General features: G+C 36.3%; 3 protein-coding genes across 4 annotated transcripts in view; 2 read left to right on the top strand and 1 right to left on the bottom strand.

Annotated features, from left to right (window-relative positions):
- The window catches only part of LOC129788985 (uncharacterized), a 511,890-nt gene extending 508,571 nt beyond the window's left edge, over positions 1–3,319 (top strand). Inside the window, exon 7 of the transcript XR_008750412.1 lies at positions 3,255–3,319. The gene's annotated coding sequence lies outside the window, so the exon portion shown is untranslated. The remainder of the gene's footprint in view (positions 1–3,254) is intronic.
- LOC129788976 (dachshund homolog 2) overlaps positions 1–14,897 on the bottom strand; it is a 1,190,888-nt gene that overhangs the window by 966,600 nt on the left and 209,391 nt on the right. The gene's annotated exons all lie outside the window — the stretch shown is intronic.
- LOC129788998 (scavenger receptor class B member 1) overlaps positions 857–14,897 on the top strand; it is a 29,244-nt gene continuing 15,203 nt past the window's right edge. Inside the window, exons 1-2 of one of the 2 annotated variants that reach the window (XM_055825583.1) lie at positions 857–1,127; positions 11,588–11,843. In XM_055825583.1, the coding sequence (XP_055681558.1) occupies positions 1,112–1,127; positions 11,588–11,843 (272 nt within the window). In that variant the 5' untranslated portion in view covers positions 857–1,111. Of the gene's footprint in view, positions 1,128–5,850; positions 6,497–11,587; positions 11,844–14,897 lie in introns of those variants that run through there. The other variant, XM_055825582.1, reaches the window with a different exon arrangement.

Genomic DNA, 14,897 nt, shown 5'->3' with positions numbered 1-14,897 from the left:
TGTCAAACGTTAGAATTACACAAATTGTCAAAGACTATTAATTCGAATGTAATCGCCGTTAATGCGGTTAATAATCTCAATTGCTATAACCTTCTTTATTATTTGTAATCTATATTTAATTGACTTTTAATTAAAGAAAAATTTATTTTCTGAAAACTCCCCCTTGAACTGAAAACGTTATTTTTTTTCGTTGAAGGGTTAACAAACAGATGAGGAGTCTTTACCAATGACTCTTTGGGGATAAGATAAGATTAGATAAAGCTTTTTTTCAAGACCTTGCAAATCATGATCATGAAAAAAAAAACTACAAGTGCTTTTCTTTAAAAACTTCTTCTTCAATTCAGAACAAAAAGCAAATAATAGATAGCTCATTGAAGTCTATAAAAACTATATAAGGCCTAATATTTTCGGTGCTTATAAAGATTATTTGCTCGAATGGCATTCCAATCACACGACGATACCCCCTGTCTTTTGGGATCATAAACAACTGCGCCCATACCAAACGTGCCCGTCATTTATACTCAAGACTTTATAGAATTTATTATCATTTCGATGGGAAATGGAGTGAAAATGCCCCTCCAGTCGTAGAAATTCCTAATCTTATCAGTCAAAAGGAAAACACATACAATTCACCAAAGAGCAAACCGATATGCCCGAAAAAAAGGGCTCTATAAATATAGTTTGGAAGTTGCAATTGGATGTGTTTCAAGTGCAGAAACTCTCGCGGATTTTTCGCTGCCATTCACATTGAGTGCAAATATAGTATTCTCCTTCTTTGAGCTACTAATCCACTTCTCAATGATAGTGTCAATCTTATTGGTTATTTCTTATCAAAGGCAGACGATTCGTGTGAAAGAATAACAGATCTTACGTCTTTTAATACTTTAAATTGTATAATCATCACACGAATTAATCAAAAGCAAAGCTCAAACGCATTGGGAGGATTCATTGCATTGATCGTGTGTGCAGCATTCCCCTTCAAGTCTCTGGAGAAGAAACACTTTGAGTTATTAGAAGAAGTTTGTAATTAAATTCTTTGATTTTCATCCTTTTTGTGATTTTTTTCTTGGTTTTTTTTGTGGAGAAAAATCTTCCTGCAAAGAATTACATTATGCTCAACATAACAGGTAAGAAAATTTCAATTTACCTTTCGTTTTTTTTTTGTTTTAAATCAAGTAAAATATCCAATTATGCCTCGAGGCAAGACATTTAGTGTTGTTCAATTAATTCCTTTTCTAAATGAACCCAAATTTCATTGCATGCCGGTGCCACAATTTTTGGCATTTCGTGCAACTATGCAGGACACCGCGCATAATAATTTTATAATATCCATGCTGTGATTATTTACTTTTTGGTGATTTTTTTTTGCATCTATAAAGTGATCAAGATTGACGTGTTTTATCTCAACTTCACCCAATTTAAATGTTTGGTAAATTTTATCTAACCGCACATCTAAAAGACAAAACTCATTTCAATATACCCCTGCTGATCATAATCTCTGCTGTGGCAAGATCTCTCACGGAAAAAAAGAGTGATGAAAAAAGACATGGAGAGAGTGGAAATTATATACCTGCCTACGAAACGATTCAATATTGGATAATTTGAACAAGATCGGGAACAATTTGACCTACAAATGGATTGCATGCCGAAGAAGTTGTTTGGATTTTCCTCATTTTTCACGCATCAACGACCTTCATTGATAAGATCATGCGTCAATTGTTTGCTGCATTGATCTTTTTTTTCCCTTCAATTGGCAGTGTCGAGTAAAATGCTCAAGTGGCTGGTAAAGTTTACATTAAAAAAAAAATGAAATATTACCCCCATTTTAGTTCAAATTAAATGTCGAAACCCGCGCGCGATACCTCAATTGTTCGCTCACGGTAAATGTTGAAGAAAAACTCGCGTTTTCTTTCATGCTTAGTGCCATTTATGAGTGTATAAAGTACAATTTTATTGGACTAAAAGAAGTTAAGTTGTCAATTGACTAAAAGTTAGTATTTATGAGCACGCAATGTTCATCCGGTCCGAAAATGCAATTCTTATTTTTCTTTTTTCTTCTTTCTTATGTTGGTTGAAAGAAATCATTTCCATTCTTGTGGATTCATCTTCAAAGGTAAATACTTTTGATGAATGAATAATACGATCTTGAATTTTTTTAAAAGGTATTTTACATTAAACTAAATTATTTTAACCCTTTTGCGACTGTTGGTTTATACATTAATTCAAAAATGGAACTTTCTCAATAAAAATTAATATTTAGTTTTCTTTTTAATCCAGATATGCTCAGAATATTTATGGAAATTCCATGAAATCTGACGTCAAAATTATCTAGAAAAATGTGATAAGGAAGAAAAGTTCATTTTCGGTCACTTTTTGTTATGAAAGAAATTTTTTTAATAAACTTTTCCTTTTACTGAATCAATTCATTTTTTGTGAAAATTCAATAAAAAGGATTTTTCGTAGACCCGAGGAAGGATACAAACAATTTCCCTAAATTAAGAAACTAACAAAAGCTACAGAAAATTTACTTTTAATTGATTCTTTGTCAATTAATACAAAGTATGTATTCTCAAAGCTCCATTCTGAAAGCTTTACATTCAGAAAATGTTTCATTCTTCTGAGATTTCCAAGGTTTTTTACTGTGAAAAAGGAGATGCGATGATTAAGTAAAATGATGCCGATTTATTTAGTGAGAAAAATACCTCCTGCTGACGAGATCTTTCAGTCCTTCTGACCTCAATAAATTGAAGAAAATTCCCCCCAAAGAAAATGAGGAAATTGCAAATCAACATCTCTCACCGCCATGACCTTCGGTCTCTAAGTGAGAGTCATACATCAGAAAATAAAAAACCGTATGGAAAATTTTCTTCTAAACCACAAATAAGCATATTTCTTTCATTTAATCGTTGTTCTTGTGTGTACATATAACATTTGTATGATGGAGTATACATATTTCATGAATAGCCCATAAGGCAAGCGCGATGGTCAGACACTTTCATCATCCATAGTGTGTGCGGGCTATCGAAACTCCCAAAAATGTCTATGATATAATGAAATGTGCAAGAAAGTAAAAATTCCTATTGTGTCCAAAATTTCAATTACATACCCCGCGCGCGGAAATTGCACGCAGTTTATATTCCAGAGAGAGAACATAAGCAAAAATGCCATATAGCAAAAATGTCGATTTGGTGGAAAAAGCACGCAACTGAGCTTCAATTGAAATCATTAAGTATACTTCTGTGATACAGCATCAGATTAAAAAAATTAGCATACGTGTGAAATTTTTGATGTTGAGTACTCTGCGTTGATACCACTGCTTCATTTCAAAAAACGTATGCGCCGAAAAACTTTTCCGGCCGTCCGTCCGTCCGTCCGTCCGTCCGTCCGGCCGGCCGTAGTTTGGAGCTCAATTACAAGAGAACGGTAATAGATAGAGACTTGCAGTCAACGGCAAAGTTCAATTATCGACTGGAAGTCGTCCAACTATGATATCAAATTCACCCCCCCTCCCCTGCATCCGCCATTTTGAATTTTTTTCAATTTTGTTTTTGCTATATCTCAGCCTCTATTATAGCTAGAGGTCTGAAATTTTAATATGTTGTATGGGCCTTTAAGACCTTTTCAACAATACCCCATTTCCAAAAATCGGACAAGCGGTTTAGCAAATATAGAGTTTTATAGAAAGTCGGCCATAACTCCTAAACCGCTTGACCGATTTGAACCAAACCGGTTTTGAATGAAAGATCTCAAGAAAGTCTACAATTATGTATACATAGGAAGTTTCAAAAGTTACCGCTAGAGGGCCTACAATCAAAAACAACATTTTCGATGAGTTTTCGACCAGTTTTCGATTAATATCTCAAAAACTGGACGATAGATTTCGATTAAATTTTAGTATGTTGTAGGTGATAGACACACCTTTTAACAAAAAAAAAATAAAAAAAATTTATGTCGCGGTTTCTGAGATATAGACCAAAACAGGTTTCCATATGTACCGATTGTTGTAATATTGCCTTATATCGGCTTAACGGTACTAGATAGAGGATTTTTGATTGAAGTTTCAACAGGTATAGTGGGCATGATCTATCAGATTTTACTAATTTCAAAATTCAAAATGGCCGCCTTCTGCCATTTTGTTACATCAAAATTAGTTTCACCTATTCACATATATTATAAACAAACTATTAGGCGCCCCGCGAAGCGGGGCGCCTTTTATATACATAAAAAATATATAAACATATAAAAATATATAAAAATATAAATATTGTACATATATATATCAGTACAATGATGGTCCAGCAGAAAAGGGAATGTACTGGTAAGTTTCACTTACGGGCTGTGATTCTTTCTTCAGATGAAAGTCCAAGTGTAGTGAAGTACAATGATGGTCCAACAGAGTAAAGGGAATGTACTGGTAAGTTTCACTTACGGGCTGTGATTCTTCCTTCAGATGACAGTCCAAGTGTGGTGAAAATTGAGATGGATAAATTTTTAGGAATGGCTTTCTCACGCATCGAATCACAGCCAACGCGTGTAAATTCTGGGGAAAGGCTTACTCATGCGCGTTGGCTGTGATTCGTTGCGTGAGAAAGCCATTCCTAAAAATTTATCCATCTCAATTTTCACCACACTTGGACTGTCATCTGAAGGAAGAATCACAGCCCGTAAGTGAAACTTACCAGTACATTCCCTTTACTCTGTTGGACCATCATTGTACTTCACTACACTTGGACTTTCATCTGAAGAAAGAATCACAGCCCGTAAGTGAAACTTACCAGTACATTCCCTTTTCTGCTGGACCATCATTGTACTGATATATATATGTACAATATTTATATTTTTATATATTTTTATATGTTTATATATTTTTTATGTATTTATTACTCTGCAAAGTGACGAATTTCCCCGCAAAAATGCATTCATGTTCGCACGAGAGGTTGTGGAAAATTTTTTCATCGAGAAATTTTCTTTTCTTAGATTGCATGCAAATAATTCTGGGGATGTGGGAAAAGATTGCTTGTGGAAAAAAAAGTGACGCTATTTTTGATATCTCAGAATAGGGGGAGTAGTGAAAATTTTTCTGCGGAAAAAAAGTGGAAAATCCCACAATTGCCCACGCTGCGAGATGACCAACGCGAAGGCGCCTTGAGATCGCAAGAGATCATTTTCCTGAATAATGTCCGTGTGGCTGCGGCGCATTAGTCACATTTTTCCACATTATCTGCACTTGTAAATGCAATCCATCCTGTGGGACGAGATTTCCCCATGATCAAGCAGTGTGGTAAACGTCACGCCGATCCCATAGTGATCTTGTGTGTGCACACAAAACCACCGCGATCGAGCCCACCCAACTGACATTGAACTTCACAAATATTTCCACTTCTTATCACAAACAACCGTGCGCGCACCGCGATATTCATCACTAATGTTGATTCAATTGCATAGAGTTTTTATTAATAGAGATATGGAGATGGAATTTAATCATGGATGGGATGAAAATACAATATTGTATTGGAATTTTTCAATAGACGCCACCTAATCGTCAATAAAAGATCCATTCCAAAGGTATGGAAATGATCTCCGATGCATTTTTTCCGCATCTTGTATATTTTCTCAAAAAGCTCTCTGCCGAAGCTCCCTCTCGCTCTCTCGCACCTTGTCTCTCTATCTATTCCTCCCCCTCCCTACCTGCCATACAGGTGGGTTATGATTCACACATTCGCAGTAAGAGACTGACGCGAGGAGTCCGATGAGGAAAAATGTGCGATCGTATGGGTGGTCTATGGATATTGGAGCACGATCGCGATGGGTGGTGGAGGGGACGGTGTGTGCGCATAGAGTCAGCTGAAAGTTTCCACGGGGCAGCTTTTAGTCGCAATGACGACCATATAGTGGCTTTTGCATTGCACCTGGGGAATATACTTAAACATCATTCATTCCCCATTTCATTCATATTTGAAAATCGCAACCGATCGCACGCTCAACTGCGATCCTCCAAGTTTGTCCACCAACGAATTCACCTTTAGTGAGAAAATACTTTTGAAAAAAAAAGCATCAAAGACGAGAGACTTTTTTTATTTTTGGCAGGAGAAGTTACCAGAATTTAGTGTGATCCTCGGAGTTTTTTTTAAGTGATCTTTCTGTGATCTGTTTTAATATTTTTTCGTTACCTCCTGAACAGAGAGTTACCTCAAAGTGCGCGTGATTTGTGATATTCACTTTAAAGGATATCCAGGGTGTTTTTTTTTAATTTAATAAGTTTTAGTGTTTAAATTCTATTAATTAAAAAAATATAAAATGCGAGAATTTCTCAAATTCTGGCGAAGAAGATACAGTGCCGTAAGCACAGGACTAAGCAATGGTACCGAATTTTCAACTCAAAGAATAAGTGATCGCCGAAAAAGCTTGTCGAATACTCAAGCACTCAATGGATTCTCCATTCTCGATTCTTTCTTCTACAAACGGAGGGATGGAGAACGAGCCAGATGGCCAAAAAGTAAGCAACATCTATGATCCTCTCACAGCAAATTTTGCATTGAACATGTTCCGTGAAAGTTGGTTAGAAATTATTTAATCTCACACCAAAAGTTGCATAATTCCCAGTATAGTTTGGGTTTTGCATGTGCAAAAATCTTCAAGACTTGCACTGATTTTTTTTTAAACAATCTCGAATCGCTTAAGAGATAAGTTTTTTTTCTTATCAAAAATGTGTGGCATTGAAGGAGGTTCTTTTCCTTGTATAATTATTTTTTCAAAGCCATCAAGCACCACTATCTTGTAAAGAAGAATTAATTTGATAAGAGGGCACGTTTTGAAATTCAGTGTTTGTCGTGTGAGTAAAAATGTTTCCTTGTTGTACAGTGATGGGAGTAATTAGAGAGCCACTCGTGAGTAATGAAATGTGAATTTGTTCTGCGGATCCTTTTTTATCATTTGAGTGGTAATAGGGAAGAAAATTAAGTTAAGTGCGTGAGTTGACTTAATTCGAACGGCTTCTTTGCAAAGTTCTTAACTTTGCAAGCAGAAGTGAAATCTACAAAATTATAAAAGGATGACACGCACAAAAGATGTAAAGTTCATTAAAAAGAATCATTAAAGACTCGTGAAAAGTAAGACAATTTTCTTGGAAAACGCTGGGAAAATTTATATTTTATTTTAGCTTGAAACAGAACATTCAATTTTTCAATTGTTTTAAGAAAGTTTGAGTATTATATTAGAAAAAAAAAAGTTTTCAGGGCACTTGCTTGAAAAAAAAATTATTTCTTTCAAATTTATTTTAATTAATTTATCAGAGAATATGTTTATTGGAATGTTTTTCAATTTAAGTGTAGTTAAATCGGAAATCAATACTAATTCTTTTCCAGTGAATGATTTTAAATTTGCATTCTAGAAACTTCTTGCATTTTGTCTTCTCTACTTCCCATCGGGAACTTCTAGTATATTCTTGGATTAAAATTTTAATTACCGATCTATGTTATTATTTTCTCAATCCCTGAAGAAAATATAATTGATCAAAGACAGAAATTGAATTGATTAATATCAGTAAATGAATAAAAAAAATTTTCTTTGCTTTTTATTACATTTTCTTAACATTTTTTTTTCAATATTAAAAATTTCTTTTATTTGTAAAAAGAATATTTTTTAATTACCTAATGAATCAGTTTTGTAAAACTAATACTATTGCTGTTTGAGAGGAAAATGGAATTTCCCAAAGACCTACCCTCAAGTTAGTTCTGATTCTTACGAATTATAACAGGACGCTGACTCACTAAACTCCAGTCATCCCTACTCCTATTAAGTAGAATAAAATTTATTTAGTTTTTAATTTAAAAATTTTAGCAATTAATTAAGAGTTTTTTCATCAAATAATTTTTTTATTAATTTACAAATAATTAATTTTCAACAATTCGATTATGATGAATTCATAGGAAAATTTTCGCATTGTATTAGTTGGTATTTAATGTTAAAGATCAACTATTTATCCAGCATTATGGTGCAAAACATTATTTTTTTTATTTCCATCACTGTATACAATTTCACATCAATTAAATCTGAACGAGAAAAGTGAGAAAATATGTGTTGCAACACAAAGGAAAGGTCAAGTGCTAGTTGAAGCTCTTTTTTTCTTTACTCAACTTCTTGTGCGTTTAATTTCCCTATGTTATCTCAAGCCAAAGTGAGTGCGTTGAATGGAAAATGCATCGCGCAGCAAATTGACCGCGTGCTGCATAATTATATAGAAACTTCTTGCACGTGAAAGTTTAGTTTATTTTTTCAATATTAATAATAAATTGTAATAAATATTATGTTGGATTTTGTAATATTCTTTCATTGTGTACTTTGAGAGACTTTTGTGGGTGTATGCCATGTGTTTGTTTGGTTTTTTTTTGTGAGTTTCCGCCTCACCAATTGCAAAAGGTTGATGCAATTTACCACCTTATTAATTTTAATTTTAAAATAGACTGTCCGTTAATTGCTACACCTCCAACATACTCGTCAATCTTCATCAACTTTTCCGTTCATGTGTAACATTTTTGTGTCCTAAAGTTCAAGGTTTTGAGGTTTAAATTTTGACTTTTGCGATTTTTTATGTTCACGTAAATTTTATGGTTTATTTTTTTTGGTGGAAAGAGCATCGTATTTGATATTAATGTGCATAATTTTCTCATAAAATTATACGACTATCTCCCAAAAATTTCACTTTCAACCACATTTTATCTGTTTGAAAGATGTATCCTGAAGTTAATCAATGTATTGTGAGATTAAAGAAAAGTATTCAAAGTGCATAGATTTAATCAATGAAGAGTGACTAAAAAAATAATGTAAAGATTCCTTTCACATAATTTAATGAAAAAAAAACAGAGATAATTCAATTTGTGAACCTATTAAGGGAAAAATATTGCTCATGAACAAATATTAAGATTCTTCTATATAAATTTTATGATTTTGTGTAACAAAGTAATCAATTAATTAATTCAAAAAATAAACCATCAGAGGCCAAGTTCACTCATTGAGACACATCTGTATAAGACAAATAACATCTGCATATTTTTCAAGTTTGAATTTTAGTTGATTTTGTCAATTTCCCATTGGTAAGAGACGAATCATTTTGATATGTTAATTTACATTTAAATCGTGCAAATTCAATTATTTCTATCAAAATCATCTCTAAAGATTGCTCAATTCCTCTTAATCTACCTATGCCTTGGCAACCAAAAGGAAATATTTTGACATTTTTTCATAAACAACATCATTTTGAATTTTTCTATGGAGAAAAACTTCATTGAAAAAAATGTTTCAATTCAAATTTTGTCATATTTCCATTTTATTGAAATGAAATAAAACATAAAAAATTCATGATGATCTTTATCAAAAGTTAATTGTAATTTAAAATATGCGCATAAAAGTACAAAAATCTTGTTGTTTATACATTCTTTGCATTTGCTAACATACATCTATCCAGCGATTGAGTCGCTCCACTGAATCATATATTTAATTGATTGACTTGGCCGTCGATTTCGTGAGAAATACTTCTTAGAATACACCCTGTATTTTAAAGCTCCGTCATATTTCCTTCTCACATGCAATGAAAAAAGAGATTTCCCATAAAGTTGTCTATGCAAAAAAAACCTCTATCCCACGCTTGAGCTTTTAGTGTGAAAAATTTCAAAAGAAATTCAAATAACTTCCTCAACGAGTATTTAAAATTTTCAAGTTATTTCTTCCAATAAATCGACCACAATCCCGTACTGATTGTCTTCTGAGAAATGTCGTTATTTCTCAACAATTTATTTATATATTTTTTAACAGACCAAGAACACAATAATTCTCATCCGCGTCATCTACTGAGCATTGGTGGATGTTTTTTTTGTCGTTCTCAGACTCTTAAAAGAGTACTTCCTATAGGTTATAATTAACTCGATTCACCTTTGAAATGGGGTGTTGTATGTGGTAAATTTATTACCATATTATTTCAATTATTATTATAAAAAAAAAATAATTCAGTTTCTGACGAAGATGATGAACAAGAAGATTTATTGGGGGAAACCCACAATAAAATGTAAGAGTTAACGTAAAAAGTAAAATGTTTTTCTTTCTTTACGCACAACACGACGTAAAGAATCAGTTCAGGAAAAATTGAGATTATGTTGCTTATACAATTTTACTTTTCTTACATAATACTTTGCTTACACGTTGCTTGAAGATAATCTTAAGTTCTTTTTTTTTAATCTTCTACTTAAATTTTCTAGTTAATCCCCTAGAATCTACAATGTTTTACAATGATTTACTCACATACACATTACATTCTCAACGAGTGAATACCCCGATTAATTTTCTCGTTTCAATAAAATAAAGCACCTCCCAGATTTTCATTGATTTTCATATTATTTCAATTATAATTAATTTTTCATCTTCTCAAGCTTCTTCCTGGCAAGTAAACAATGCAAAATGATAATATTCAGCCAAGTAATCGAAAACACGTTATCGTGTATAGAGAATTCAAGTTCCTTGAATTTTTTCTGCGCACTTGTCTTAACTTTCCTATGCTAGAAAAATTTCTATATACCTGCAAGAAGGTTCTGTGGGGGAGCTAATTTTTCCAATTTCATTTGTAAAATATAATATGGAAACAATATAATAATAATAATAATCGAATTTCATGTCAAATATGGTATTGAACGGAAATTTCGCAAAGTATAGGAAAGTATTTGAAGGCGATGTGTGTAAATATCGCAGTTGGAAATTCACCTCGTATAATATGAGGTGCTCAATGAACTGTATCGTTAGTTGTGGGTGTCAAAGATGCGCTTCATACGCTATCTTTTATGGCACCTTGCCTCCTTCAAATTGTAGGTCAAAGCTTTACATTCATAATGAGCCAGGTGGCTCGTGGTGTTGTGTCCACCTCCTGACCCACACCATTATCCTCCAATGATTGAGAAAATTGCTACTTTGTATTATCTTCCTGTGTGGCGTGAAGCTCTTATGGAAATCTCTTTTTCCTGCGCGAGCTTCAAACTATACAATTTATTGCTTTTACCTCTACAATTACGGCACGATGCGGTTTTAACGACAATGAGAGACAATTCATGAGAAGCTTAAAGAGCTTCCGCATGTCTTTTAGCCAATTTGTCTGCCTTTGAGATTTCCCATGGGAAGAGTAGTTCAGAAAGCGATCGAGATAAATTTATTACAACATTTCTTTTAAATCAATTTTATGCGTTTCACGCGTGGATACATTTTGCACAACCGCGTGGTAACCACCTAAAGGTCAAGGTTAATCTTATCTGTAAAGGAATTTGATAAAATTCAAGGCATGTAAAACAGAGAGAAAGACCTTTTCTTTATTCCGGATATTAAATTTTTCAAGAATATCAACAACTTATTCATCGCACCGCAACATGTTGCCTGAAAAGCCCGGCATAAAGATCACAAAACATCGCGTTACGTTTGAATATATTTTTCTCACAGCATCGCGCACGCCAATCGAAGCTATTAATGGGCAATAACTCCACATGTGCTGTGAAATATGCTCATAACATTGATGACACAGCCAATCACTTCTTTGTCACTTTTATCATTGCAGGTGCCTTCCTTTTTATGGCCACGGGCCTCATCTCAGTCACATTTGCCATTGCAATTTACATCTTCAATCCGTACGATTTAATATTTAAGTGGAAGCTCAAATTTGAAAAGGACGGCGAAGTTTACAATTTATGGGCAAAGCCCCCAGTTGATCTCTACTTGAAGATTTTCCTCTTTAACATCACCAACAGTGAGGATTTTCTCGCGGGAAAAGACAAGCAGCTGCGAGTTAAGGAAGTTGGTCCATTTGTCTACAGGTAAGCCACAAAAATTCAGTTAAATCTTGAAAACCTTTATAGAAATCATTTTTCCTCTTAGTCCTCAAACGGGGACGATTTATTCAGCCACTCAATACACAATCGGGCTCCTTCTTCTTCACGTCATCCGGGCGGCGTTTCTTGTTGTCGCGATGCTCGGCATTCGCTGTCGCCGTCGCAGCACTTCCTTCTGAAGCTCGAGATCCCGCGTCGTCGTTGATAACTCCTTTCTCCTCGTACCCAGGCCCGTACACAGATGGCCGGGTGATCCCAATTGCCGTGTGACGCAATTGACGACGTCACTAGGTTCGTGGGGGATGTTTCTACCCCACGGGAAGGCACAATCGCTGGATCACGGGATGCCCAAGTTGAATTTCTTCGGCTCGGTGAGACTCTCCAATTTGACGGGGAGTGCGCCGGCTTGGGTGATGAATTACTGTCGTCACAGACGCTCTTCCACCTCTGCTGAACTCCCGAATTGTCAGGGAGTAAGTCGTGACACGAATTGCAGGTCACGAAAGGCTCCGGATGAAATCCCTCACCTTGACAGTGCTCCCTAAATGGACTGGGAGGCTGTCGTCACCGATGGTGGATCACTGCTGCTTCTGATGAGCTTCAAACTCCGCAGAACTCTCTGAATTGCCTGAGAGTGAGTCGTGTCACAAGTTGTGGATCACGAGGGGCTCCGGATAAAATCCCTCGCCCTGGCGGAACTCCCAAATTTGACGGGGAGTGTGCAGTGGCACGGTAGCTGCCACTGGACGCCAATTGCAGCAAATACTTCCGTCCTTCTGATTCCTCACCGCGGCAGGCGGCGTATCTCTTCCACTTCACGGGTGGCACACTTCACAGGATGGCCACTGGGGCCCAGGGGGATTTCGCCCCTGCTGGTACGTCCGACTCGCACGGAAAATTAGGTCTTTTCCTGCCGGTCTCCCAAGGTGTACTAAACTTTTTCTCTGTCAAGAAGAAGAAGGCATATTAACTTGCCCCACCCCAAAACCCACACAATACATACACATACAAAAGATCATCGGCGTAAGTTGGGTTTTGGAGACTTATTTGAATTGATCGTTAATTCTCCCATAATGACAAATTTTCAAATTTTGTGCACGTTACATCACCCCTTTGTTGCAAAAGAAAACAAAAAGGAGAAAAAAAAAAAAGAAAAGAGGTTTAAATTACTATATCAAAGAAAGTGATGCAACTAAATAAGAAAAGAAAAGATTGGCGATGGACAGAATGGTTGGCTTTGGGTACCTTCCACGTTCGGCATAAATTTATAAAAAGAAACGAACTTTAATAATTAATTATCCATTAGAATACCTCGGCAGTTAAACATAATAAATTAAAGGGAATTCGAGCTGATCGCACCCAGAAGAGGTGAAAACTATGGGGATTATGTATCCCGCTCCTCCAAACCCTCGAGTGAATCTCACGCCCTTTAGAAAAGGTTTCGAGGTGGAAAAAGACAAGGAAAGGAATTGGAAGGGAAATCAAGGAATGACAAAGGATATCTTTGTTCTAATTGCCCTTCTTCTTCAAAACCCACAGTCTTCTTCTCCTCAATCATGTAGATTGAGTTTCTTCAGGTTTATCAGACTCAAAAATACCATGAAATGAAAACAAAATTTACTGATTAACATCTCCTTCAACTTGTGGATCTAAGTTAACTTGCAGATCCTTAATTATTGCGAGAGTCACGAAAGTGAAGGAGGGAAAAATTGTTTTACTAGAGAGAATTAAAATTGGAAGGAAGGCGGTGTGATTCTTAATAAAGCTTCTTGAGCTTTCTTCAAACTGATGGTCTCTCTTTCCTTACCAGCATTTGCTATTAGCAACGCGGAACTGTTTGTGTGGGGAAAGGTGAGATGGACTTTAAATTTATCTCCTCTTCTCTCTGATCCCTTCGCAAACTCGTAAGACATTGACTCACGTGCTTTGCATAACGCGAGCCTTGGACAACGGATTTGGGGGCGAAAGATCCTAACTGCGTTAACCACTGCTGGCATCTCTCGTTGGCTCCTCGCTCCATAAGTCTCCCGAGAACCTTAAGATTTCACACAAGTCCACTCGTCCATTGTCCCTTCTTAGCCGACACCAACTCCCCACAGGAGCATCTCATCAGATGGTCTCTAGGCAAAGAATCCTCTACGCCGTTTCTCCTTCTCTCTCTCCTCCTCCTTCTCTCTTCTCCTCCTTCTCTCTTCTCCTCCTTCTCTCTTCTTCTCTCTTCTTCTCCTTCTCTCTCTCCTCTCTCTCTTTACTGAGCTCACCTCCCCTCGGCATTTCACCGGCCCCCCTACCCTATTCTTTATTCCTCCAATCTCCAGCGCACCCGGAGGCCCCGAATTACTTTTCTCTCATTCTCTAAAAAAAAAACGTAGATGGGGTGGAATTTAGGACATGGGCACGAACGGGGTGAACCTTCGATGAAGATTTGGCTTTTCAGGGCCTCGGCTCCATCCGTGAGATTGCGTACTGGGTGGATGTGAACTCAGTCGCCGCCACCATTTGAGCAAAAGGCTCATATGCAGAGTTATCCCAGGTTGGTGTAAAGGACCACCCCTTTCATTGGGCTCTTTGTCAATCTGACTCCTGTTTTGCCTTTCTCTCTTCTCTTTCGCCGCTCAACTCCTCCACCACTCTTCAATTTTCGACGATTCCTTGCCTCGAGGTCACCGTCAGAGAGCACCCATGAAAAGAAGGAGACAACCTTGGAGGTACGCCGTCCTCGCTTTCCTGTGATTCATCCATGTGCCCACGAGAATAAGTATGGGTCCAGATGACACTTTTCTGCCCTACCATTGGAGGTGGTCGCATGGCAACAAGAGGAAGGAATCTTTCTTTTATTTCATGTGATTTTTTTTTCCGCGGACTAGACGAGAATGCGAAAGGAGTATTGACTCTAATAGTTAGGTGGGATGGGTCCTATGCATCTTGTGCATGAATTTCATAGGATTGGGAAGGATGGAATCAATTGGATTCTGCCAAGTGCAGGGGAAAGAATTCGAGGAACAAACATCTCCGATTACGAATCAACGAATGCCATCC

This window comes from Lutzomyia longipalpis, chromosome 2 (assembly GCF_024334085.1).
Source record: "Lutzomyia longipalpis isolate SR_M1_2022 chromosome 2, ASM2433408v1".
Taxonomy (NCBI): Eukaryota; Metazoa; Arthropoda; class Insecta; order Diptera; family Psychodidae; genus Lutzomyia; species Lutzomyia longipalpis.
Note: the sequence above shows the minus strand (reverse complement) of the source record. Positions and strands in the feature narration are given on the sequence as shown.